Source organism: Eschrichtius robustus, chromosome 9 (assembly GCF_028021215.1).
Source record: "Eschrichtius robustus isolate mEscRob2 chromosome 9, mEscRob2.pri, whole genome shotgun sequence".
NCBI lineage: Eukaryota > Metazoa > Chordata > Mammalia > Artiodactyla > Eschrichtiidae > Eschrichtius > Eschrichtius robustus.
The window spans coordinates 71,500,192-71,527,573 of NC_090832.1; the positions used below are offsets into that span (position 1 = coordinate 71,500,192).

Here is a 27,382-nt window from a genome sequence, read left to right on the forward strand (position 1 = left end):
AGGACCCAGTATGGGGAGCTATGTGAGCTCAAAGAACAGTTCCCCTGCCAAAAAAAAAACCCTTCATTTTGCTTATTACTCTAAAGGGTATCTTTAATTTTTTTCACTTTATAGGTTTATTGTTGGTAAACAGAAATACAGTTGATGGTTGTGTATTGATTTTTAATTCAATAATCTTGCTAGACTTATATTAATTTTAGTAACATATCTATTAATTCTTTTAGATTTACACGTGCAAATGATGGCAGTTTTCTTTCATTCATGGCTAGGACCTGCTATACAAAGGGAATGATTGCAGTGTTTCACCATTAAATAATAAATGGTGTAGCTTTTTTTGTAGAAATCCCTTATGAGGTTAAGGAAATTTAAGTCCATGTTTATGGGTGTACTTAGTCTATAATTTTTCTTTCTCATTGTATCCTTGTCAGGTTTTGGTATTAAGGTTATATTAACCTTTTTCTATTTGCTGGTAGAATTATAATTGGAATTATTAGTGCTTTAAATAAGTGATAACTTGTTGATAGTCATTTAGGCCTCAAGTTTTGTTTGTGGGAAGTTTTTTTTTTTTTTTACAACCAATTTCTTTTATGATTATAATATTCTTCAGGTTTATTATTTCATGAGTCAGATTTTGATAGGTTATATTTTTAAAAAATTCTCCATCTTATCTAAATTTGAAAAATTTTGGCCTGAAGTTGTCAATAATATCATTTTTTCTTTTTGTTTTCTCTGACATCTATAGTTATGTCCCCTTTTATTCCTGACATTTTTTTGTCTTTTTCTTTCCTTTTTTCTTTTTTGATCAATCTTGCCAAAGGCTTTGTCCATTTTATCATTTGGTTTTGTTGGTCTTTTCTATCAGTTTAAAAAAATTGTTTTAGATTTATTTATTTATTTATTTATTTGGCCACACAGCGCGGCTTGCAGGATCTTAGTTCCCCGACCAGGGATCGAACCCGGGCCCTTGGCAATGAAAGCACGGAATCCTAACCACTGGACCACCAGGGAATTCCCTATCAGTTTTTTTTTTTAGTTCCTTAATTTCTGCTATTTGATTATTATTAATGATAATAGACTCTTTTTTTTTTGGCATATTTTTGGGGTAAGTAGGGCTGAGATTTAGTTGCATTTTAACATTTTTGCTATAAGTAATTCTTCATATCTTGTTTTTGTCTCATATATTAGGCCTTTCTGAGCTTTGAATATTATTGTCCAAATAAACTTTGCTTAAAGCTTAATGTTCACCTCTAAACATCCTTTAATTAAATAGTGATTTATAATCTTTAAATCATGTTAGAATTAAAATTAGCTATTACTGATGTTTTTATACATCTTTATATAGATATGTTCATTTGCTCCTTTTGGTGTAAACAAATCAAAGGGGTTCTTTATGGATAATGAATTTTCTGTTATGTCTAAAATGAAAGTAGATTTTTATTTAATATTTTGGCCTCCCCAAAATATTGTATTTTTTAATTCAATTTGGGTGTAAATGTGGAATTTTGGGGGCAGATCTTAACCTCTCTGATATTGTAGGGGTTTTTTAAATCTCTTTTGATTGGACAGAGTTTAAACGCCTTTGCTCTGTATCACTTTACCCTTAGTAATTATTATCAGCAGGTGTAATAAACTATATTTTTTATTATTTCAACTTTTACTTTAGCTTTTCAATGATCTGTTTAAGAATAATGCAAACCGTGCTGAGAATACAGAAAGAAAGCAAAATCAGAATTATTTTATGGAAATGATGACTTTAGAAGGAGTCTATGATTACCTGATGTACGTAGGTAAGATATCTGTGGTTACTGTTAAAACCTGTTTTTCATTCATGTATTATATTTTTTCTGTGTTGCAAATTAATGCTCTTGAGTATTGCCCCATTATAATTTTGTTTTAATTGAAGGTACTTTTTAAAATAAGAATTCAATGTATATAATTGATCTTGAACATATTAAAGTTAATAGTGTTTGCAAATAAAATATTGACCATTTGTATTTTTCACATTGGAAAATGTTCAGATTATCTGTTTACCTTAATGAAGTGTTCTGTGTGATCCTTCTCAGGACGGGTGGTTTTCCAGGTTCCTGACTGGCTTCATCATCTCTTAATGGGAACTCGAATCCTCTTTAAAAACACCCTGGAAATGTACACTGATTACTATCTTCATTGTAAACTAGAACAGTTATTTCAGGAGCACGGTTTGGTTTCACTCATAACACTTCTCAGAGGTTTGTATTTTCTCATGTGTTTGTTTCATGTTCTGAGTACTCTTAAGGATTTTAATTAGACCTAAAAGAGCGAAAAGTCTTGCTTTTCTTTGCTTTATTAGTATTTCTACCATGAGGAAATACTTTGTATATAATAGGTGAAAATTCCAGCAAATGTTTCTTTTTGTCTCTTTTTAGATGCTGTATTTTGTGAAAACACTGAACCTCGCTCTCTCCAAGATAAACAAAAACGAGCAAAACAGACTTTTGAAGAAATGATGAATTACATTCCAGGTAATGTAATATTTAAAAAGTAGTTTAATATAGATTAGCACTCTTTTGAGGTCATGATGTATAGCAATTATTGAGGCTAATTTTTACTGTGAGTTTTTATTTTAGAAATAGTTACCAAAACCAATTAAAATTAACTCAATTGGTTAAATAAAATTTGGTTTTTATGATGTTAGCACTAAGAACTTTAAGGTAGGGCTGTTTCTACTCACACAATCGTCGGATTCTTTCAATAACTTAGAATCAGACTGATCAAAGTGATAGGTTTATGGGACAGCTGGAGTCCTGCTGCTCAAGCACTTCACCAGGAGAAGAGCTAAACTAGTGTGTGTGAGTGAAAGGTCAGAATTCATTCATTCATCCCAAGTTTATTGAGCACGTTCCATGTGCCAGGCACTATGCAGAGTGCAAGGGATATAAGAATCGTACTTGGGTAGCTCAGTCTGGCAGGAAGGTAGACATACAAACAAAACATACATGTGATTGTAGAGCCATGTTCAAGTTACATAGTATCTCAAAGGAGGAGGGTGATCCCCTCTCTTATAAAGGAGGTAGGCTTGGACCACTAAATGAATGAATGGTAGTAACCTCTTACTGAGATGGGAAACATGAGGAAAAAACGTCAGGAGGTCAAAGCAGAGGATATTTAGTTTAGGGCATTTTGAATGTGAAGTGCCTATACATTATTCAGGAGGAAATGTCTAGTAAGCAATTAAATATCCAGGTTTGGAAATTGGAGGAATGATGATATAGGATAAAGATATGGGAGTCTTGTGTGAGTGGGTAGTAATGCCCAGGGAGAAAATATAGAGTAAGAATTGAAGGTACCTTAGAGAATTTTCATCATTGAAACATGAGTCTCAGAATGATCCTGCTGCTCTGTGTGAAGACAGTTAAGTTAAATCCCTGGTCTGAAGGTGAAAGTGAACCACAGCTGTTTTTGAGTGAATCTTCTCTAGGTATATAACGAAGTAATTTCTTACTTCTTTTGTATTATAGTGACCTTTAGCATTTATGGTTTTAACAGTCTTAGTTTTAGTTACAGTCTTAGTTTTAACAACATGGAAAGCCAGTGAATGTAATAATTTCTTATTTTGCTCAGGCATGAATTTGAATCACATCTACTTCAAGACTTCCATTTGGGAAGAAGTAATTTAGCTACTGAGGAAGCTTAGCATGCTTTCTGTTGTCCTCTATTCATTTCTTCCTTAGTGATGAAGAATCTGAAAGGATCATTTATTTTTGTCCATTATGCTTCATGCATATTAATTGGGAAATTCTGTGTAGTATCGGTGAATTAAAGGATTCACAAAGACGCATAAATATCAAGGATCTACTAAACTTATTATAAATTGAATTTGGCTTTTGCCTCTCAAGGTTAGATTTACCTTATAAAAGCAACATAAAATGAGAATTTTCCATGAACAGCATTAAGAGTTTCATTATGATCGGAGTGGAAAGGACAAATATTTGAGCACCTTGTTTACTTAAGAATAATTTTCTTTTCCTGCTTGGAGGAAAACATTCAGCACAGATTTTTTTTTTTTTTTTTTAAACATCTTTATTGAAGTATAATTGCTTCACAATGGTGTATTAGTTTCTGCTTTATAACAAAGTGAATCAGCTACAGATATACACACGTTCCCATATCTCCTCCCTCCCGCAACTCCCTCCCTCCCACCCTCCCCATCCCACCCCCCCAGGCGGTCACAAAGCACCGTGCTGATCTCCCTGTGCTATGCGGCTGCTTCCCACTAGCTAGCTATTTTACATTTGGTAGTGTATATATATGTCCATGACGCTCTCTCATCCTGTCACATCTCACCCCTCCCCCTCCCCATATCCTCAAGTCCATTCTTTAGTAGGTCTGTGTCTTTGTTCCCATCTTGCCACTAGGTTCTTCATGCTTCATGACCTTTTTTTTTTTTTTTTCCTTAGATTCCATATATATGTGTTAGCATACTGTATTTGTTTTTCTCTTTCTGACTTCCTTCACTCTGTATGACAGACTCTAACTCCATCCACCTCATTACAAATACCTCCATTTCATTTCTTTTTATGGCTGAGTAATATTCCATTGTATATATGTGCCACATCTTCTTTATCCATTCATCCGACGATGGACACTTAGGTTGCTTCCATGTCCTGGCTATTGTAAATAGAGCTGCAATGAACATTTTGGTACATGACTCTTTTTGAATTATGGTTTTCTCAGGGTATATGCCCAGTAGTGGGATTGCTGGGTCGTATGGTAGTTCTATTTTTAGTTTTTTAAGGAACCTCCATACTGTTCTCCATAGTGGCTGTATCAATTTACATTCCCACCAACAGTGCAAGAGTGTTCCATTTTCTCCACACCCTCTCCAGCATTTATTGTTTCTAGATTTTTTGATGATGGCCATTCTGACTGGTGTGAGATGATACCTCATTGTAGTGTTGATTTGCATTTCTCTAATGATTAATGATGTTGAGCATTCTTTCATGTGTCTGTTGGCCATCTGTATATCTTCTTTGGAGAAATGTCTATTTAGGTCTTCTGCCCATTTTTGGATTGGGTTGTTTGTTTTTTTGTTATTGAGCTGCATGAGCTGCTTGTAAATCTTAGAGATTAATCCTTTGTCAGTTGCTTCATTTGCAAATATTTTCTCCCATTCTGAGGGTTGTCTTTTGGTCTTGTTTATGGTTTCCTTTGCTGTGCAAAAGCTTTTAAGTTTCATTAGGTCCCATTTGTTTATTTGTGTTCTTATTTCCATTTCTCTAGGAGCTGGGTCAAAAAGGATCTTGCTGTGATGTATGTCATAGAGTGTTCTGCCTATGTTTTCCTCTAAGAGTTTGATAGTGTCTGGCCTTACACTTAGGTCTTTAATCCATTTTGAGTTTATTTTTGTGTATGGTGTCAGGGAGTGTTCTAATTTCATACTTTTACATGTACCTGTCCAATTTTCCCAGCACCACTTATTGAAGAGGCTGTCTTTTCTCCACTGTATATGCTTGCCTCCTTTATCAAAGATAAGGTGACCATATGTGCGTGGGTTTATCTCTGGGCTTTCTATCCTGTTCCATTGATCTATATTTCTGTTTTTGTGCCAGTACCAAACTGTCTTGATTACTGTAGCTTTGTAATATAGTCTGAAGTCAGGGAGCCTGATTCCTCCAGCTCCATTTTTCGTTCTCAAGATTGCTTTGGCTATTCGGGGTCTTTTGTGTCTCCCTACAAATTGTGAAATTTTTTGTTCTAGTTCTGTGAAAAACAGCACAGATTTTAATAAGGACTGACTCTGTGGTAATAGGAGTGATACATGACAGCTGTGTAGTCAAACATGAATTGGAACTTTTGGGACCCTAAACTAGTGTGTAAACATTTTCCCAAAAGATTGTTCTGTAAGATAGTTAATAGTAATTATGCAAAAACTACAGAAATAAAGTGGTCATATTCATTGAAGAGAGTCTATGTTCACCATAAAATTAAATTAATTATTAAAAATATTAAGATATTCAAATATTATGAAAATATAGGGAGTAAAAAGTAGAAGCCATCCTGTCCCCACTGTGCAGAAGTAGCTACGAGCTCCCGTTTGGTGTTAATCCTCACAGACAGTTTTTATGTATCTCTATACGTGTATGTACAAATGTGCGTGCATAATTTTAGCATTTTATTTTGTTTGTTTTACTTGAATGGGATAATAAAATATGTATTATTTTCCAACTGTCTTTTATCACTTAATAGTATAAACAGATTTCTTTACTGCAACATTTCCCAGAGCTTGCAGTGTGCATTGTGCATTGTGAATCTCCCAAAGGGAGGATTCCCGATACTGCATTTCTCAACTTGACCACAGAACCCTTTTTTCCAAGAGCTTCTTGCCAGAACACTGATTTAGGAAATGCTAATTTACAGTTTTTGCATAATACCCAGGAAAGAGAGTGGAGATTTTACCTTATGATCCAGTAAATGATGAGTCACTTTATAATATAAAATTGTTTCACATGTGGCTTTCTTGTTTAGATCTGATAGTCAAGTGTATTGGTGAAGAAGCCAAGTATGAAAGCATCAGACTTCTTTTTGACGGTTTACAGCAGCCAGTTCTCAACAAGCAGGTAAAGTTCATTAAAGCAGGTTGACTAGTGTTGGCTAGTTTAGCGAATGACACAGTAGGGTGTCTGGTATATTATTAACTGTGAAGTGATGCTATACTAAATGAAGGCAATGTAATTCAAACATTCGGATAGGAAAAAGTATCTTTGTTAATAACTCTCTTTTGCTGATTACCTTTTTTTCTTTATAACATGAACTGTTTTGATTTAAAATAAATATATATTCACTATAGAAATTTGGAATATACTAAAAATTCATGAAAAAAGTAAAAATTTAAATATCAAGAATTCCATCATTCATTCAGGTTACATAGAATAACCACAGTTAACATTTTACTGTTTATAGTCTGTTACATAGCCCGTTGAGATCTTAATACAGTTACAATTTTGTATCCTGCTTGTTTTCTTTAAATTTGTTGTTACATATAAAATGTTTAACATAAAATGAATTATGAGGAATAATAGTAAAATGAACTCGTGTATGTAAAACTCATCTTAAAAATAGAACATTATGGATACTATTGAAGCTACTACTTTTGTGCTTGTTTTATATTGTCAGTTTTATTCCCTGCCTTCCCCTTTAGCAGTAACCATAGTCCTAAATTTGTGTTTATCGTTTTTATGGGGTTTTTTTGTTTTGTTTTTTTGTCTAATGCCTTAAAAAAATTTTTTTTTGGCGTTTTAGCTGACTTATGTTTTATTGGACATTGTGATACAAGAACTGTTTCCAGAGCTCAATAAGGTAACTGAAAAGCAGCAATTTTTCTTTATGTTTTTAATGGTATGTTGGCATTTATTTTAATTAGAGACATAAAAATTAAGGAAACCCTTGTGATTCTGATCATTTTAAAAATGAACACCCTTATTTTCTTCATTCAACATGCTCAAACATAGAGAGGATTTTGGGAGATAGGAGCTGAATAGCCTCTGCCTTGACTTCCTCCCTTCCCAATTACAATCAGACAGGGACACTATACCCTGTAGGGCCTTTCCAGAGGAAGGTGTGAGTTTGCCTCCTAGCAGTAGGATGGGCCAAGCTCTGCAGGCTATCATCTGCAACACTGAATGCTGTGTAACTCAGACTTAAGCATTTTTGAAGCAGTTGCGCTTATATGAACCCAAGAACACAAAATGAATTGGAATTGGAGGATGCTAATATTATTATTATATTGAATCTTGAGGATTTTGAGTTTTGAGCATTGCTTTTTACTGTTTTTATTTTTTGACTAATCCCTTTGGTCAGATGAAATAACTATTCAAGGTTGTGATACAGCAATGAAATGTCAGTTTCATAGAGGAAACCAGATTTGGACTATTTACCTATTGAATACAAGTTTTCAAGTTATGGCAGTATTAAATGTATATTAAAACAGGGTGGCAGTTATGGATAGTTTGTGTTCAGTTTACATGGGAATCAGTACCAGGAAACCTCCACCTCTCTGCTCGAGACTTTATGAGGTCTATCACTATACCTTGCCATTTTTCTTCTCTCTAAAACGTAAATATTATCTGTGGCATAGGCCAGCTAATTTCTTGTGGATACATACATACACACACACACACACACACACACACACACACACACATATACACAATATCTTAGGTTAGGATTTTAATACACTGAAACTGTTAGGCAATTTACAAATGAACTCTGGTTTGTTTTTTTCTCTTCTATTAAATAGATTTCTTTTTAATTTAGGTACAAAAGGAGGTTACCTCTGTGACGTCCTGGATGTAAGCATTTGGATTTGGGATAGAATAACCAGTTGAAATGTCTGCTATGCTAGTGTAGTAGATATGTGCTGTTTTTTCTTTTACTTTTGTATATTCTTGTATATATCATGTAATTTAGTGTCTGAAATTTTGATTTTGTTTGTTTTAATAAAGACTAACACGGACTTAATAATGATGAAAAGTGATTGGGTCTCACAGCCTCCTTTATGAGTTTTTCATAGCAAACAAGGGACTTCTTACTCTTGCTGGATGACTGACAGGTTATATATAGCCCTTTTGGGTGTGAAAACTGAGTACTTAAAGATATTTGTGTGATTCAGTGTGTGATTGAAATTGCATTTCATTGAATGTATATAACTGTATTCCAAAAACTTATATAAACAATTTAGTCAAGTAGATTTTTGGTTTATGTTGTCTCTCCAAAAGAAAAATATGAATTAACTGCATTCTTTGAGGAAAGTTAAATAATTATTTTTAAAGTTTCAATGTTGAGAATTCTACTCATAATTTCTTCCCATGATATGCTTTTCTCCTTCAACCACATTTGTCTTTCAAGAGTGGGCGTTTTGTGTTTGGTTATTGGATGCAGTGTTCATTCAGAATATATTTATTGAGTTTCAGCCATGTATCAGGCACTGATAATGTGGGAACTCTAAATATAATTTGGAAAACTAACCCATTTAATGGTACTATTCATGTATATTTTTCAAAAGTTTGTAAAAATGGTCATTAGATATTGTAAATTTTTTAAAGGTTTTGCCAGTAGTTCTGTTATCTTTTTTTAAAAATTATTAACATAGAAATTTATTTGAATTAAAAGAATATGGTTACATTTAGGATAATATAATAATTATCTAAAGCACATATCATCGTTGGCTCTGAGACTGTTCTAAAGATGTCATTCTTTTGAAGTCAAAATGTAGTAAGAATGTACAAGGAAGCAAAAATATAAAAAATAAGTTTGCTAAGTATTGGGAGTTGTTACAAGAGGGGCACACCAAGGTAATGTAACAGAGTTCAAGTTACATAGCATGCAGCAAGGAGTTCTCTTGCTTTATCAACTCCTGGAAAATAAACCGGTAACCTCAGAATGCAAGAATACCACCACTGGGTTAGCAGGACAAACTTTCTGAGGGACACAGGGAGTAATTCACTATACTTTCCCTTTCTCTAACTCCTTGCCTCACACCGATTTCTTTTCTTTCCTCCAGGATAGGTTTTATCCCATGGGAAAAAAATGTGGTTTTATTTGTAAAGTAGAGTAAATAATATCCTGATTGAAGTAGGCAACGTTTTAACTGACGGTGCTCAGGAATCAAACTTTTGGAAGAAGGTCAATCAGCTAGCTAGCAGAGACCATCAGTGGCTTGCAGAAAAAAATAATTCAGATAATATGTGTTTGCTAAATAGATAAAAAGAATAAGCAGTTAAAAATGGGTGGAAAATCCCAGGGTTTATTGTGACCTAGACAATCAGAAGCAGACAGGTGACCTTTGATTAAGCCCATTTACTTGTGGAGTGAGCTGTGAGGGGCTCCAAGATAGAGTTTGGTTTCCAACAGTGTCCACAGCCCAAGGGCAAACTCAGAACGTCTCCTTGTCTCATAGAAACTGGAACATGGATGAGAAGTCTTTTGGAGTAGCCCTTCGAGCACATCATCCTGTAGATCTGATGGGCCTGACTGCCCAGAAGGATTGGACTCTTCGTGCTGGCAGCAGAGTCCTGTGCTAATCCCAGATCCTTAGCCATGAGTGTTGTTCCAAATCCACCCTGATAGTGATTAGCCAAGGGAACTCCATCCACCACCCCAGCTACAGGATTATAAGTGTCACTTGACCAACGTTGTCCTGAGCACATATTTAGGATTTTAGCCAAGAGTTTTGGGTCAAGCCCTAACCTGATTCCCAGATGCATAGCTTCAGCAGTTCCAGTCATACTAATAGCTAACAGCAGGTTGTTGCAGATCTTCGCAGCCTGCCCAGTCCCAGCAGCTCCACAACACGCCACATTGGAGCCCACGCACCCCAGCAGCTGTTGGGCAGCAGCAGCAAATTCTTCTTTGACTCCTCCCACCATAAACGTGAGGCTCCCAGACCATGCAGCTCCCACACCACCAGAAACAGGGGCATCCATGAAAACTACTCCCATTTTCTCAACTTCTTTGGCCAATTCGTTCAAAACCATAGGATCAACAGTACTGGAATCTATTAAGAGTGAGCCTTTCTTCACCTTTTTTAGAATTTCATTTGCTCCAGAGTAAGCTTCTATTGCATCCATGCTGGTGGGCAACATTGTAATAATTCTGTCAGCTTTTTTGGCTACATCTGCTGGGGAAGACACTACCTGTTCACCTGCGTCTAGAAACTCTTTGCATGCATCAGAGAACACATCATAAATAATGAGTGGATAGCCATGTTTCATGAGATTTTTTTGCCATTGGATTCCCCATGTTGCCTACTCCAGTGAATCCAACTGGAGTCTTAGAAGCCATTGACCTAGAACACACCGCTGCAAGGCTGGCCACCGCCGGTTGCTGCCGGCAGCTCCAGTACCGGAGGCCAGAGGCAGCTCCACGGAGCCGTAAGGAGGCTACCATGCTGTCCCCGCCTCGCCTTCCCACGGTGACCTCTGCGGCTCCCAGCTCACCTACTGGCTGCTAGGGTGCGTGGTCTATTATCTTTTTAATTGCTGAAAAGTTCTAGACTATATATGAGTTTCTTTGAATTGGTGCTTTACTACCAAGCCTTAAACATTTACTAGTTTCTCAGGGACAGGTGGGAAATTAATCAGTCTAATTCTTCACATTTAAAAATCCATAGCATTTTGCATATTATTATTTAAAGTGTCATGGTGAACTGGAGGAATAAAATATGTACAGCCCTTTTATGCCATCCTCACCTACTTTCCTATAAATTGTGGTATTTTGTTTATTTAGATGAGAAAAAAATTCTTATGAGTGTATCAAATGGCCTGGGCTACCATGATAAAATACCATAAATGGGGTGACTTAACAGAAATTTATTTCTCACAATTCTGGAGGCTGGTAAGTCCAAGATCAAGGTGCCTGCAAGGTAGGTTTCATTCTGAGACCTCTTCCCTTGGTTGTAGACGGCTGCCTTTTTTCACTGTGTGCTCACATGACCTCTTTGTGGGAGCCTGTGGGAAGAAAGAAAGAGATCTTTCTCTCTCTGCTTCTTCTTATAAGGCCACAAATGCTATTGGGTTAGGTTTTATGACCTAATTCAACCTTAATTACCTCCTGAAGACCTCATTTCCAACTATCGTCATACTGGAGTTTAGGGTTTCAGCATGTGAATTTTAGGAGGACACATTTAAATCTATAGCAGTGAGTGAGCTCTATTTAAAGAAAATGTGCTGTATAAAAATCTACAAATACAAAATCATTCGCATAATGAAAGGAACTAGATGCATTCTCTGTTGGCCAGGCATTTTATATCACATTTCACCATCCAATAACTATGAGATGGTATTATTCCTGTTTTATAGATGAGGATAATGAAGCCAGAGAGAACAGTGAAGTTGGAATTCAAACTTAGGTCTGTCTCTAGTCTTCGTGTTCTTGTCATTGTTGACCCATGAAAGGAGCCTTTATTTCCCAAAGCGGTCACTCTGGATCCCTTTAAAAAGTAAGTTCCCCTGGTGCATTTCAAATATTTTACTTTGCACATTCCTTTCTGTCCATCTCTATGGTGTCTTGTAGTGCATGAGTTTCACATTTTGAAATGTGTTTTTAGAAATAACTCTCTGTTTCTGGTTGGGGGATAATATGAAATTAAATAGATGGGAAGACACTGAAATTTATAAAGGACATTATAAGTTTGTGTTATAAGTATAATCATTTAGCTGTAGATAGCAGAAGATTCTGAGAAATGGTTGAAAGCAAACATATTTATTGACTTCCTAAAAACCGTTAGATTTTACAATAAAAATATCAGAAGTCTAATTTGCCACTGTTCTTTGCAGACTGTATAATGATATATATACGAGTTGTAACTTCAGATATGGTTAACATTAGAATAAAAATGACCGACTGACTAAATGAATGAGCAAACATCTTGCTAGTCTACTCCACTTCCATTTCAAAGACTATGTTCTCTTTTATGTATCCAGTAGTGTCTTCAGTGTTGCTAGATACGTAAGGAGAAATCCTTAACCTGAGGCCTATGGCCCCTAGAAGATCGTCAAATCCAGTGAAAAATGTTTTTTTTATTTCACTATTTTTTGTTAATTTGATGTTTATGATTTTTTTTCTATCAAATTATATTAAAGTATTATTCCAAGTAATGGATGTGGCTGTATTCCAATAAAACCTTACTTCCATAAAGCAGTGGCAGGCAGGATTTGGCCCTTAGGCTGTAGTTTGCTAATTCCTGATGTGGAAGAACAAAAGCAAGGAGGGAAAAGGGATGCTATTAGAAAAATTGTAATCACCTTCATATTAGGGAGTGGCAAGGGGGAGGCTACAAAATTTACTCTTTGGAGAAAGGCACCTGTCCTTGGGGAAGACTTAATTGGCCTTTTGGTTGCAGAGGGGTTAAAGAAGAGTCTGACTGCTCTGCATAATGAAAAGGGTGTTTAGGTAGAGAAGTTATTTTCTTAATTGCTTATTTTCTCTGGAGGGGCTGATACCAGAGAAAAAGGACTGTGTGGCTTTTGGACTGAGTCAGGAGGGTGGCAGAGAGGCAGGAGAGAAGGAATAATGCATGATTTATCCACCTTATTCTACATGTGTGTATTGAGCGCTCACTATCTGCCAGGCAGTTTGAGATGCCAGGGATATATTTGTGCATTTATAAGCTTACATTCGAACCCAGGGAGACAGACAATATAAACAATATAAATAAGGAAATAGTATATAGTATGTTAGAAAGTAACAAGTGCTCAGAAGAAAAATAAACTGAAAAGGAAAATAGAATGGTATGGGTAGAGGTTTGCAGTTTAAAATAATGTGTCCGGGACATTGTAGAAAAGACCGGAAGGAGGTGAGATATCAAGCCATGCAAATACTTGGGAGCCCATATTCCAAATATTTGGAAATAGCAAGTGCGAAGGTTTGAGTGGGAGTGTGCCTGTTTTGTAGAAAGAGTAGCAAGGAGATCAGTGTGGCTACATCATGGTGAGTGAGGGGAGATAATGTCAGAGAAATGATGGGAGACAAGATCACAAAGGGCCTTGGAAGCCATTGTGTTAACTCACTTTTACCTGGTGTATGATGGAAAGATTTTGAGCAGGCGAGCAACTATATTGTGATAGAATTACTTTGGTTACTGCATTGGGAGTGTTGAGAACAGACTAAAGAGTAAAAGTAGAGACAAGGAGCTCGTTTAGCAGGCTGGTGAAGTAATTCAGTTGAAATGACAGTGATTTGGATCAGGGCAGTACTTGTGGAGTTTTCGTGAAGTTGAAGTCTTTTGTTTTTAAGTTAGGCAACAGAATTTACTGATGGACAGGTTGTGAGTTTGAGAAAAACGGAGCAGCCAAGGATGACCCCAAGGTTCTGCCTGAGCAATAGGAACGATGAAGGGTCTATTAAATGAGCTGAGGGAGATTGTGACTGGCACGTGTTTTGAGGGGAAGATCAGGAATTCATTTTTGGACACGTAAAGTTTGGGGGGGCCTATTAACCGTCTCAGAGATGCCAAGGAGGCAGTTGTATTTATGAGTCTGGAGTCCATGGGAGGGGTTATAAATTTGAGAGCCACCAGAATCAAGATGTAAAACTGGATGACAGCACTGAGAGATTAAGTGTAAATAGAAGAGAGAAGCAGTCCAAGGACTGTGGCCTGGGGCTCTTCAGTGCTTAACACGAAGAGAGCTGAGAAGGAGCCCCAGAAAGGACTCCAAGTGATGGGTTTGGTCGATGCTTTTTAGGAGCATTGATATCTCACACTGAGTTGTAAGTTTTCTTCTTCATTGTAACTCCCTCCATTTATGCCCACTTAACACTTCAACATTATGCTAGCTGCTCTTGGGAGTGAAGGGAGTACTGTATCCATATTTGGGGACAATGCATGGCGGAGAAAATGGGTACGGCCTGGAGACTTAATTTTTTAAAAGTGGCTCAAATATCTGAAAAAATGGGTGACATTGAAATTTCTTTATGAGGAAGTGTGTTTTAGGTAATATTCTAAAGTTTGTCAGATCCATTTTCGTCGTACAAGAATGAAAACTGCATAATTTTCCCTGAGGGATTTTATTCATGTTACTTAATGTCTGAACCCTTCTTCCTATTTAACTTCCCTCCCTCCTCACCACACACACAGGTGCTCAGGGGAACTTTCTGACATTTTCTCCTAGTGTGGGCTAGTTTAATCTCTTGATTGTAAGTGATGGAACTCAACTCAACTTTGCTTTAGAAAAAGAAAAGAGAAATAACATATTTGTTCATGTAACCCAACTACAGAAAGGCAATAATGGAGTTGCCCTCAGTATGACTTATCCAGCACTTGAATAGTCTCAGGACTCTCTGTGGACATATGTCCATTTCTTGTCTCAGCTTCTGTCCTGTTAGCTGTTATTCTTGTGGATGCCTTCATGTGGGAGAGGACGGTTAAACAAACTGTGGAATCACGTGATGATACAGAGGGGCGAAGAGGGAGCTTGTCTCTCTCTACATCTCTACCCATATAAAACCTTGTGGAAGGATTCTTATTGTCTTGGCTTGCCTAGACCGTAACTCAGACCAAGATGATCAGGCACTATAACTGTGAGGCCTAGGTCATGTGCTTCTACCAGAGCCAAGAGATTGCTTCTGTAGTTAACTGTCCCACCAGAACTACCTGGGGTAGAAGAGGTTCAGTGTCTCCCCAAAATGGGGGCTCTTTCCAGGAGTGGGAAGAGATGCTAGATTGGCAAATACATGCATGCGTTTCTGTTTTCAGATGTTAATTTTAGCTGTCACTTCCACTCAGCTGTGAACAGTCCAGGTGCCAGGGTGTGTCTTTCTCACCCCTGTATCACCTGTGCATAGTCCAGCAGCACCTGGCACTAAGAAGGTGATGGGCACAAAAAGACTAGTTTGTGGGGGGATGGACACAAAAAGACTAGGTGAGTTGAGGTGGAACGTACCTGCAAGGAGTTAAGAGGCAGGGGTGTGGCCTGTGATCTAGGTCCCTCACCTCTCTTATGACTGTTGCCAGAGTGAAAGACGTGTTGAGACCAGGGCACATGCCTCTCTCTCTGTGATCCTGAACCGGTGCCGCAGGTAAGGTGATCATGTCAGCTAAACTCAGGACGCTGGTGACTCATGCGCAAACTCACAGATTTCTGAATCAGATAAAAGGCATTTCAAGAGAAGGAGGAAGCAGAGAGAGGTGCTGGAGAGAAGAGGAAAGGGGCTGCTATAGAGGTCTAACTGCTGAGAAGTTATAAGGGAGCACGAAGACTGATATTGATTTTTTTTCCCCAAATAGCCACAAAAACAAGAAAAGTTATACTGAATGCGGCCAAAGTATTGAATGATTAAAGGACATTAAGTATATAAGAGATACAGCTGTGTGGACACTGACAGATACACTTAGGTTGAGGAGGGCAGGTGAGCTGAGCGCCAGAGGGAGGGAGAATAGCCCTGCTGAAGCACTGCGTTCTGTTGAACTGCACCAAGTGCTCACTCTTTCAGTTTTCTTTTTTTTTGGCCACACCGTGCAGCTTGCAGGATCTTAGTTCCCCGACCAGGGATCCAACCCGGGCCCCGGCAGTGAGAGTGCTGAGACCTAACCACTGGACCACCAGGGGATTCCCTCAATTTTCTATATTGATGAAAAGTTTAAAGATGTTCATGTGGTCTTATAATAAATAGATTAATGATCTTTTGTAAATGACGTGGACTTGTGTTAATTTTTACAGTCTATTAATATTTCTAATAGTTGTACACTCTCCTCCCTCTGTTAAGGGACCTCTGGCATTAAGCTGTGGCTGGTATCTAGTGGAGATTAGCAGTTGTCTCAGCTCTGGGATTGAGCCCACTGGTGTCTCTTGATCTAGATTTGAAGGGGATGACTAGTAATTTATTACAGTGAATAATATTTAAAGTACTTAAGTCACTGTGTGATTTATTTTTTCTATTTATATTTTAAATGTGAATTGTATTGGCTTCCTCATTAGCCCTGTAATGCTACTCCCATTCACTTGCATTGTGGGCTTTCTTGAATGGGTTAGGGAGGGGTAGATGAAGCAGTGATCAGATAGTCAAGGAGCCAACAGCCTCCTTATCTGTGGTGTTATTCTAGAGAACAGTTATGACTGAGGTTACGTTACTAGTTTGTTCATCATGACTTGTTCTACAGTAGTGTCTGGGGTCTCTTGTTTTATAGTCACATCTTCTCTTTCCACTTTTACCCAAAGATAAGATACTCAGTAAGGAATAAGGCAAGGCTACGTGAAGAAAACTTGAGCAGGATAATAATACACCTGTGTGGTAGTTGAGCAGGAATGATGCTGTGAGCATTTCTTAGTTATGACACAAGAGTTATCACAAAATCAGTTTCACCACATGATAAATTAGTGAAATTTTTAGGAATGCTATATAAATGTTAACATATAAAGTCAATACATTGTGATTTTACCAGAAAGATAAGACTTGTTTATTTTTTTTTTTTATTTTTATTTTTTAAAGGAATTCCTTTATTTTTATTTTTTATTTATTTATTTTATTTTTGACTGTGTTGGGTCTTCGTTTCTGTGCAAGGGCTTTCTCTAGTTGCGGCAAGCGGGGGCCACTCTTCATCGCGGTGCGCGGGCCTCTCACTATCGCGGCCTCTCTTGTTGCGGAGCACAGGCTCCAGACGCGCAGGCTCAGTAATTGTGGCTCACGGGCCCAGTTGCTCCGCGGCATGTGGGATCTTCCCAGACCAGGGCTCGAACCCATGTGCCCTGCATTGGCAGGCAGATTCTCAACCACTGCGCCACCAGGGAAGCCCAGACTTGTTTATTTTTTAAGTGTATGGATTTCCTTACTTCATCTGTAGAGTATAGATCTGAAAAAAAGTCAACATCAAATTAAAAACTCAAGCTCAATTAGAAATCTGATTAGCCATATTTATTTTTTCTTTATAAAAAATAATAATATATCTTAGGGACTGATTTCATTACTAATATGCTTATTATTTAATGATTAAAGTACCAGAAAAAGTTTAGTGTTGTTTACTTTTAGAGTGATTTTGGCTTTCATAAAAATCTGGATATCATACATGTGAATGTACATTGTTGGAGAGGAAGTTAAGAACTCAACATAGTTTTCAAGACATACTCAGAAGGTAGCGTTTTTATTTTTAACATTATTTCATATATATTTGTTGTACTAGGAGATTCTCAGAGTACTCATAGGGGCCATTTCTCACTTATGATTGTCCGAAACTGGAACATTTTTATTTGGAGGAATTCCAAGGTAATTGGGGGAAGGGGCATTGAAGGAAGCCAAAAGGCTGGAGTTGAGTCCTCACTCAGCCTTCTTTTATCTTTATGAAAGACAGCTTGGGCCTGAACCAGGCTCAGCTTGATATTTGCTCCCATCTGAGTGGAGGCACCAGGACAGCCAGTGGCCCTGGCGGGTGTAGCTGTGGTGGAGGTGAACGCAGCAGCACCAGGCCGGTGTATGAGGGCTCTTCCCGTGGCAGGATTTTAGCCATGCCTCACTTTCCTTGCTTGCTCTCCATTTCTAGGCCTGGCTCTCCACGCTTCTGGATGATTCTGGGGACTAGCTAATATTCTTCTGGTATGTCTCTGCTGATAGACTTTTTGTTTTTGCAACCAAAAATCCCAGTGAATAATGAGTCTGTAACTTCCATTGTTGCTTTTATTTTATTATTATTTTTGAAGTTTTTCAGTTTTATTTATTAATTTATTTTGGCTGCACCACATGGCTTTTGGGATTTTAGTTCCCTGACCAGGGATCGAACCCGGGTCCACGGCAGTTAAAGCCCGAGTCTTTTAACTGCTGGACTGCGAGGGAATTCCCTCCGTTGTTGCTTTTAATACGCCAGTATCCATGTCATAGGTCAGAGTTAAATTGTCTTCATACCCTAACTAGCTTACTTGTTAACCGAATATTTTCAAAAAGTATTTCATTCAGGTTCTTAGAGGGCCGAATTGTTAACCGAATATTTTCATAAAGTATTTCATTCAGGTTCTTAGAGGGCCGAATTGTTAACCAAATATTTTCATAAAGTATTTCATTCAGGTTCTTAGAGGGCTCAGTACGCCTTACTAGAGATTGGAGATCTCCCAGCTTGCTATAAAAGTTTAAAGCTCCTGCTTTTGACTGCATTAGTTAGGAAAACTCGTTCCTTTTGATTTGCTTGGGTTGAGTCAAATCAACTTCTAAAATGTGTCCTATTTTACCAGCACAAAAATAACATTAATTGTAACCGTTCATTTGTAAGGTTGCCTCAGGGCTGCCCTGGCTGATTACGTAGATCATCCAGGGGACGGTTATGGGTTGAATTGTGTCCCCTGAAAAGATGCTGAGGTCTTGTGGCAGGACTTTAGTCCCAATCCCGTGCGCCCGTGAATGTGAGCTTATTTAGAAATAGGGTTTTTGCACACGATTAAAATGAAGTCATTAGAGTGGGCCTGATCCAGTATGACTATGTCTTTATACAGTATAAGGGGAAATTTGGACCCAGTGACAGACGTGTACAGAGGGAAAAGGATGTAAAAGCATGGGGAGAATACCATCTATAAGGCAAGGAATGTCTGAGGCTAACCAGAGCTGGGAAGAGGCCTGGAACAGATTCTCCCTCCCAACCCTCAGAAGGAACCAACCGTGCCAAATTGATCTTAGACTTTTAGCCTCCAGACAGTGAGATGATGAATTTCTGTTGTTTAACAGCCACCCAGTTTGTGGTACTTGGTTACAGCAGCCCCAGGAAACTAAATCAGAGACCGTTACTAATTTAGGCAAGCCTAGTCATGTATCCACAGGGCTACATACTCTCTGAGGGCGCTTACTCTGCTGAAAACTGCTGAGGGCAGCTCTGCCACCAACTGCATTTAATGTGTCTGATCACGGTGTACCAGCTGGTCTGCTCTATCATCGGCATTAATTGAGGAAAATTCTTGATGTACAACCAGTTCAGATAAATTAATTAAAATCCCTAACACTGTTATGACTTGAACATTTTTATTTTTAGGAAACCACTGCTGGTCTTAAATTCTGTACGTAAAAGCCATAGAATTTAGTAGTCTTACTTAAAATATCCTTTATTTACTGCTCTTTCCTACCTAAAAACTGCATGTATTTTTCTTGTTTTGGAGGTAAGAAGGGGGATAGGGAGGGTTATTAGATGGCAAGGGGCTTATAATCAAGGGAAGTGATACCAGTGATGAACTGGCAAAGAGTTTTCCATCGGCCATATTGTCTTGGGTTATAGGTGTTTGCTTGAGAGAAGAAGTAACTACCAGAGACAAGGAGTGTATCTTCAATTTTATTGTTTGGAACCTACAATTGCAAAGTGTTTTTAGGTCATTTCTTAAACCACTGAATAATACATGTACACATATTTAGAAAACTTACAAAATGTTTTTTAAAAATTTGTGCTCCAATAGGATTTACCGTATTTTACTGGCCAAGCATAAGCAAATATACTCCAAATGCAGTCTTACTGACATTTTCCTCTTAGTCTATCGACATTTGTTTACTTATGGCCAGTCTGTATATGCATAGAAGCTAGGGCATTATTTTACTGCAACATTTATGAAGAGGTTATGAAATTTAAAAGTATGTTTTGTATCAAGAATACCTAATATTTGTAAACATCAAGAAACATCCTCACTCTTCAATCCTTTAGCTGCTGTTCACTGACTCTTTGTGTAAGGTGAGGGCTCCCACTTCTTACTGAATCATTTCTATGGTAACGAGCAGGCTCACGTGGTCCCACCACCCCCTTAAGCAAGTATTTGTTCTTTGTGCATAAATCATTTATTTCGTCGGTCTGGGTATTTCCTGAGCACCCACTCAGAGGGGCACACTCTCAGGCAGGAGTTCTCATATCTGTGCCTGAGAATGACTGAGAATGACTGTTCAGATTTGGAGGCAGAGCTGACTTTAGATTTAGGTATACCACTTAAAAAAATCAACCTTGGCTCCGCTCTGGATTTCCCATAAGTGGGGAAGGGGGTGGAGTGTGTGTGTGTGAGACTAGGATCAGTGCTGTTATCTTGCTCGGGAGAGACAGGTGCAGGTTTAGAGCTACACCTTCTCTAAGAAGGTTCTCTTCTCATGACACCTTCCCATTAGGAAGAAGAAGGAAAGAAGCAGAGGGAGAACTGATAGAATCTCATAAAATTATTAGTAGCTAATGCCATGTGTCTGGCACTCTGCTACTACTCCTTAGCAAATACGTATTTAACAAGTGTAAATGGCCTTTTAGCTCTTTCTCTTCTATAATGTTGTTGGTCCTGGGCGTCCTGGTCTTTCCTTCCCTTTCTCCCTGCCCCTTGACTGCGTTCTGCAGCTCCTGGCCTTTCCCATTACCTGCTGCACCTCTTCTCCCAGCTCCTCAAAGGCACACGGTGGTGCGGGGGAGAACGCCACCCTGTGTTTAGTCCGTTAAACACCCTATAGCAACACGTGCTAAAAAGGAAAAAAAAAAACATAGAGACCAGAAATAAAGCAGAGACTTGTTCTACATGAGTCTGGGGCTACTGATAGTTAAAAAGAGAGGAGACCATTAAGTATCTTCCTGAACAGTAACTAACTGGATATAATTGAAAGAGTGCGGGACTGAGGGCAGAAGGCCCAGGTGCAGGTCTGGGATCTGTCACTTTTAGCTGTATGGCCTTAAACATGTCAGTGCTTTCTGAGCTTTAGTTTCCTCATCTGTCAAATGGGAAAAACAATACCTGTCTTGCCCACCAACGAAAGTTATGGGCATCAAATAAGATAATGTGCTTAAAACTCCCTTGTAAATGATAAAGTTCTATGTAAACATAAGTTGTTTGGTGGATTAGAATGGATATAAAGGAGAAAAATGATGTGTATGGTTTAAAATTGTTTATAAAGTGTTATTAAAATTTGCATATGTCAACTAAAGATGGTTGGCTTTCTCCTCATAGGGCCCATTTTCATTTCTTTTCCTGTGTGTTCATTAGGTTGCTGATCCTGAGTGATGATGTCAGAGTCTTCATTTACAGCCCTTCTAAGCTCAGCTTCTAGGAGACTGCAAGGATGGTCTGCACCATCACAAAGCCAGTTCCTAAAAGGTAGACTTGAATCTCACTTGAGAAAAAAATACAGTTCCATTAATGGCAAGGAGAATTTTTGGCTATTGGTATAAAACAATGATCACTGCCAAAACTGAAAGAAGTATTAGAGAAAAGCTTCCATGGCAATGACTTCCTGCAGAAAACTGGATCCGACCTTCAACTGCTGGATAAATTACTCTCATTTTTAAGATGTATCCGGAAACCACGTTGATATCCTGGTCACCTAGAAAAATACATACATTATTTTAACTACAGAAAAAATAATTATCAGTAAGAAGGGGAAAGCTAATGTACTTCTCGAAAGTCCTTTGTAATTAGATTCATAAGCAGGGATAAAGTGTCACAGAAGACAAGAACAATGGCGATCATAAGTGCAAAGAATCTGATTGCTTTTTCATGTTCCAGATGTGAAATGTGCCCATTGTCCAATATTGGATAATTGGGGGGAATAAATCGTCTAAGCTCTGAGATGACTCAAGATAGAGGCTCTTGTCATCAATGCCTCTGAACCACTCCGGACCGAGGGCATTAGGGAACTGGGTCAATATCAGTTAGCTGAGACATAAAAGTGGCTTGTTGTTTTTGGCTTGCCTGCTCAGGAATCATTTTCACATAACTGATGGTGAGACAATGGAGTCTTCACTTGCAAAAGAGAGGAGAACTGACAAAGAAATACTAATCGCCTGTAACTGCAGCAAACCCCTAGGGACCTGACAGACTTTTATTTTAAAAATGCCACACTACAAATCATATATCTAATAGGGCGGTTAATATCCAAAATATATAAAGAATGTATACAACTCAAATACAGATGACCAACAAGCACATGGAAAGATGCTCAACATCACTAATCATCAGGGAAATGCAAATAAAACCACAGTGAGATATCACCTCACACCTGTTAGAACGACTGTTATCAAAATGACAAGAAATAAGTGTTGGTGAGGATGTGGAGAAAAGGAACTCTAGTGCATTGTGTGCAGAAATGTAAATTTGTGCAGCCACTATGGAAAATAGGAGGAGGCTCCTCAAGACATTAAAAATAGAACTACCATATGATCCAGCAATTCCGCTCCTGGGTATTTATCTAAAGAAAATGAAAATAATAATTTGAAAAGATAAGATATATGCCTCCCCCGCCATGTTCATTGCAGCATTATTTACAATAGCCAAGATAAGGAAATGAGTGTCCATCAGTGGAAGAATGGATAAAGAAGATGTGATATATATATATATATACACACATACACACACACACACACACACAATGGAATACTCTTCAGCCATAAAAAAATGGCCTCTTGCCATTTTTAACAACATGGATGGACCTTGAGGACATTATGCTAAGTGAAGTAATTTCAGACAGAGAAAGAGGAATACCATATGATCTCATTTATGTGGAATTCAACAATAAAAGCAAGCTCAGATACAGAGAACGGACTGGTGGTTGCCAGAGGTGGGGGGAGTCAGGGGTGGGTGAGGATGCAAAATGGGTGAAAGGGGTCAAAAGTTATTACAAACTTCCAGTTATAAAAAAAATAAGTCCTGGGGATGTAATGTACAGTATAGTGAATATAGTTACTAATACTGTATTGCATATCTGAAAGATGCTACGAGAGTAGATCTTAAAAATCCTTATTACAAGAAAAAAAAATTTTTTTTGTAATTATGTGAGGTGACAGATGTTAACTAGACTTCTTGTGGTGAGCATTTCGCAATGTATACAAATGTTGAATCATTATGTTGTACACCTGAAACTAATATAATGTTATATGTCAATTATACCTCAATAAAAACAATATATTACTATCAATATAATACTTAAAAAAAAGAACTCTTCTCTCTGCAGTGGTTCTCACCCCTGGGTGTACAGTAGAATCACTGGAAGAGACTTTTGCCCCACCCAAGTAAATCAGAATCTCTTAAAAGTTGGGACCAGTGCATTGGTATTTAATTTAAAACGTTCCCCAAGTGATTCTAATGAATAGCCAGGGTTGAGAAGCCTTAGGGCCAAGGCTTCCTCAGCCTTCTTCTATGTAAGGTCCTTCTCTCCAACACCCATCAGTCTGGTCTTGGGTGATGCACAGTCATCAACTTCTTTGTTTCATGCAGGGCTCGAGAGGACACCTTTTAAGCCTGCCTTTCCATTTCCTATCATGGGATGGGTGGAAGTGCCTGGCGCCTTTCCTCCCAGGAATGGCTGTCTCCTTTGCCCTGGATCTGTCCTTCACCCTCCTTGGGATACACAGCGAAAATGGCAGTCCCCTATGATAAGGCTGAAGAGGAACCTGGCTGAGCTCCTTGCTGGAGACAGATGCAGGGAAGCTGTGCATGTGTCTTGTAAACACACTAGTTTCTGCCCTGGAGAACCGGAAGGGGTAGTGTATTGGCAGTGGACTCTATGCATAGGAGGTGGTTCTCAGTTGGATTTTTAAAAATGAGCAGGGGGTATAATGACCCTCACTGCTGCTGGAAATATCACTTAGGGTCAAGTGTGGTGGTTCCTATAATTTGCTCCAACCCACTGTGCAGAACGGGGCAAGGGACATATCCCATCCACTCCTACCTGACCTGTTTACACTTAAAGCTTCTTCAAGAAAATTTAGATGATTTAATATGGTTTCCCACATCCAGCCTAAAGTTCTAGCAGTGTGGTTTTTCTATAAGTGCCCCACTGATTGATATTTCACAATTTAAATAGCTGCTTATATGTACTTAAAAGAGTTTTAAAACACTTTTTATGTAAAAATGTTTTTCCCTGGGCTTGGGTGGATGGGTTACGTGTGCTGGGGAGAGGCAGGGCAATATTCCCCCAGGCTGTGCTGCTGTTTCCCAACAAACAAAGCAGGAAGTAGTCGGCAATGTGGGGACGGATCTAGATTTCTGGCTTTGCCCTCCGAGCTTCATGCATAGCTCCCATCTTGGGACCAGTTCTGTTCTCGGGGACCTCTGGGTTAGGGAGGGGAGGAGACACTTGTGCTCACCAGAGTCATGTTTTAACACTTCGTCCTTTATCATCCGGAATCCATCCCCACCGCTGGCAAGGAAGCTCGGGAGGATCACCTTGTACACCTCATCCATCCTGAGGGGCTCGTAACTGGGCACGCGACACTGGGTGCAGAGAACCTCTAATCTGACCACTCTGTCCCCAGGGTTTCGGGAAAGATCGTACACCACGTGAATTCCTAGAAAAGAAGTGAGCCTGTATGTTTTCACTGGATCCAAAGGGAAACTTCTGTTTTCTAAGAAAGGGCCAAATCTGGAATTGGGGCACTGGGCTTAGTTTTCCTTTAGTTTGAGCTTGAGTGATATTTCAGCAAGAGAGCTGAGGGTGACATTGCAGCTACCCTATCTGGTTAAGTTCATCCTTGAGTCCTTCTGGGAGGTCTGAGAACCCCCGGGAGGAAAACTGGCTCTGGCCCAGAGTGGGTGAGAGGTGACTCTGCAGGGAGAAAACAGACCTTTTTAAAATCCTGAGTTAATTGGTCCAGCAGCTTGGTTCAGTGGCTCTGGAAAATGAGGAACAGATGACAGGCACAGAACCTTGTACCATCTTGATGACTAAGAGATGTTAATAATTTGGGCTTGGGTGACTTTCACAAAACATACGACTACCCAGCACTGTGCTGGGGCACTAGTGCCCCAGTGTTCCCTCCACTCTGTCCTGGAAAACGCAGAATATCTGGGCTACGCCACAGGCAGCAGCCTGGACCCCACCACCCTCTGCAGCCCCTCGATCCCAGCAGCGGAGTGCTCTGCAGAGGGAAGACTTCACAAAGCAATCACAGCCCTCAGGTGCGGCCCACTATCTACAGGCCAGAATGTGGTGTCAGTGTCAAACAAGATTATTCATATTAATTTAAAGTTGAATTCATTGGCCTGTGGACTTAATTATTGGCGAAAGCTTTTCAGAAGTCCTTGACAATTTGGGAAGCATTTGTTTTCCTTCCATTTTCACTGCAATTCATGAGATAAGCAGGCACGTTTTCTCACCGTGCTCCGAGAGGCTGAGGGCTTGCCCCAGGTCCCGCTGGAACCAGAGCCAAGTTCCTATGTCTTGTCCAGGCTGCCCCGCCCAGAAATCATCCTTGTTAATACTTATCGGACACTGCATTCCTTTGAACTTCTGTATGGTTCCAGGCAATCACCAGGCAATAGAACAGAAAAGGTTTTGTGTTTTCTGTTTTTTTTATGAAGAATAGTGAATGTTTAAGCAACTAAGATTTTAATAGAAACTAGACCTCAAGGCAGCTGACCTGCTTAGAGTTTGGGGGGCCAGCTCCTGCAGAGAAGATCATCCGATGTCCGAATCAGACTTGGCAAATAGTGCTCATTTTCGGGGCCTTGGGGCTTTGACCCTGACCTACTCCAGTGGTCTGGCAATTGAAAGACTATATGCGTTGGTGTTGGGTGTGCGAAAACCCGAACAGGCCTGACCAGGAGGTCCTGGTAAGGGGGGAGCTAAGCCAACCAGCAGGAAAGCTCACCTCACCTTGCAAGGTGACTTACCGCCCACCTGCAGGAACTCCCCCGTGGACTGGCCATAGCGGTACACGCTGTGCTCGAAGGCCTTCTTCAGGGTGGAGCCTTTTAATTGGACCAGGTCAAAGGTGCCTCCAAAGGGCAGCACAGCAGCCAGGGTCTCCCAGGTAATCGTGCCTGAGGGTAGTCACAGATGAGGTGAGAAGGAAAATGGCTGGAGAGCCAGCACACCCCACGACCGGTGTCCTTTAGGACTGGCGGAGCAGGGAAAGGAGGCACGGGGCACAGGGAGGCTCTGAGGACAGCACAGCTGCGTCTGAGTGTTCCTGACACTTAGGGGGAGAATGGAATCAAGAGGCCTCTGGCTGTGCCCTCCACCACTGAGGCTGACGGTTTTTGACAGCGTTATCAGGAAAGACTACAACAGTGTCTTGAATATCTGTCTGGTTGGTTTGTTTTACCATATGCTATAATCCTGGATACCTGTAAATGCACTAAAGGAATTTATCCAGCTGTTTCTTCCCAGCACCTAAGATGGGCAATTTTTTTTTTTTTTTTTTTTTTTTTTTTGGCCATGCCTCATGGCATGTGGGCTCTTAGTTCCTTGACCAGGGATGGAACCCGTGCCCCCTGCAGGGGAAGCACAGAGTCCTAACCACTGGACCGCCAGGGAAGTCCCAAGATTGGCAATTTTGTCCTCCCCTTTCCAGATATCAAGGTGGAGGCCGTCACTATTTTGCATACACCAGCAACAATTTGCGTTTTGCTGTGTGAATCAGAAGTTTAGCTAAACCTTGGTGCCAGTAAGGCTAGCTGCTCCCTCTGTGAGCAAATGCATCCAAGAACACACAAGCCTGTGTGCGCCCTTCAGGTGGGGCACTGACTCGAGTGGCCGAAGGGCCTAGCACGGTGGTGGGGGGGGTCTTGGGGGACTGGTCAGACAGAGAGCACGCCGAGCTGAGGCCGGGGGCCGGGAGCATACCGTTGTTCCGCTCGTCAATGGGCGACCGGATGCCACCTCCGTTTAAAATGCACATGGACACGTGGTTCCAGGACATCTCATCCGGGTGTCTCAGGTTGTTGTTAATCTGCAACAGCAGCATGAATTTACACTCGTTATTCTGGGTCCTCCTCCTTAGGATCAGTTCCTGGAACTTGGTTAGCTGTACCGGGCAAACAAAGCTGCTGCTCTCCTGCTCCTGTGTGCCCAGAGCTTTCTCAAGTGTAATTCATCAGAATTGCATCAGAGAAGCAAACCTAAGATACTGTGGCCAGTCCCAGGTCAGACTCTGAGTAGCCAGTAGCTCTGAGCCCCTCTCCTAAGACCCCTGCACCCGCCAGGCCAGGGG

General features: G+C 39.6%; 2 protein-coding genes, 1 long non-coding RNA gene and 1 pseudogene across 7 annotated transcripts in view; 2 read left to right on the plus strand and 2 right to left on the minus strand.

Annotated features, from left to right (window-relative positions):
- The window catches only part of SNX14 (sorting nexin 14), a 70,824-nt gene extending 62,312 nt beyond the window's left edge, over window positions 1-8,512 (plus strand). For all 5 annotated transcript variants that reach the window (XM_068551517.1, XM_068551516.1, XM_068551515.1 and 2 more), the window contains 6 exons: window positions 1,664-1,787; window positions 2,064-2,228; window positions 2,406-2,501; window positions 6,505-6,596; window positions 7,279-7,335; window positions 8,293-8,512. In XM_068551517.1, the coding sequence (XP_068407618.1) occupies window positions 1,664-1,787; window positions 2,064-2,228; window positions 2,406-2,501; window positions 6,505-6,596; window positions 7,279-7,335; window positions 8,293-8,331 (573 nt within the window). In that variant the 3' untranslated portion in view covers window positions 8,332-8,512. The remainder of the gene's footprint in view (window positions 1-1,663; window positions 1,788-2,063; window positions 2,229-2,405; window positions 2,502-6,504; window positions 6,597-7,278; window positions 7,336-8,292) is intronic.
- Window positions 8,513-9,910: 1,398 nt separating this feature from the next.
- LOC137769569 (3-hydroxyisobutyrate dehydrogenase, mitochondrial pseudogene) lies at window positions 9,911-10,923 on the minus strand (annotated as a pseudogene).
- A 77-nt stretch (window positions 10,924-11,000) lies between these two features.
- Window positions 11,001-22,267, plus strand: LOC137769570 (uncharacterized). The gene is made up of 2 exons (XR_011075005.1): window positions 11,001-11,974; window positions 21,438-22,267. It is a non-coding gene; the product is annotated as an uncharacterized lncRNA (long non-coding RNA).
- The window catches only part of NT5E (5'-nucleotidase ecto), a 45,546-nt gene continuing 37,921 nt past the window's right edge, over window positions 19,758-27,382 (minus strand). The window contains exons 6-9 of the mRNA XM_068551521.1: window positions 27,016-27,121; window positions 26,061-26,210; window positions 24,536-24,736; window positions 19,758-21,774 (exon numbers count right to left, since the gene is read on the minus strand). Of these exons, the coding sequence (XP_068407622.1) occupies window positions 21,611-21,774; window positions 24,536-24,736; window positions 26,061-26,210; window positions 27,016-27,121 (621 nt within the window). The 3' untranslated portion in view covers window positions 19,758-21,610. The remainder of the gene's footprint in view (window positions 21,775-24,535; window positions 24,737-26,060; window positions 26,211-27,015; window positions 27,122-27,382) is intronic.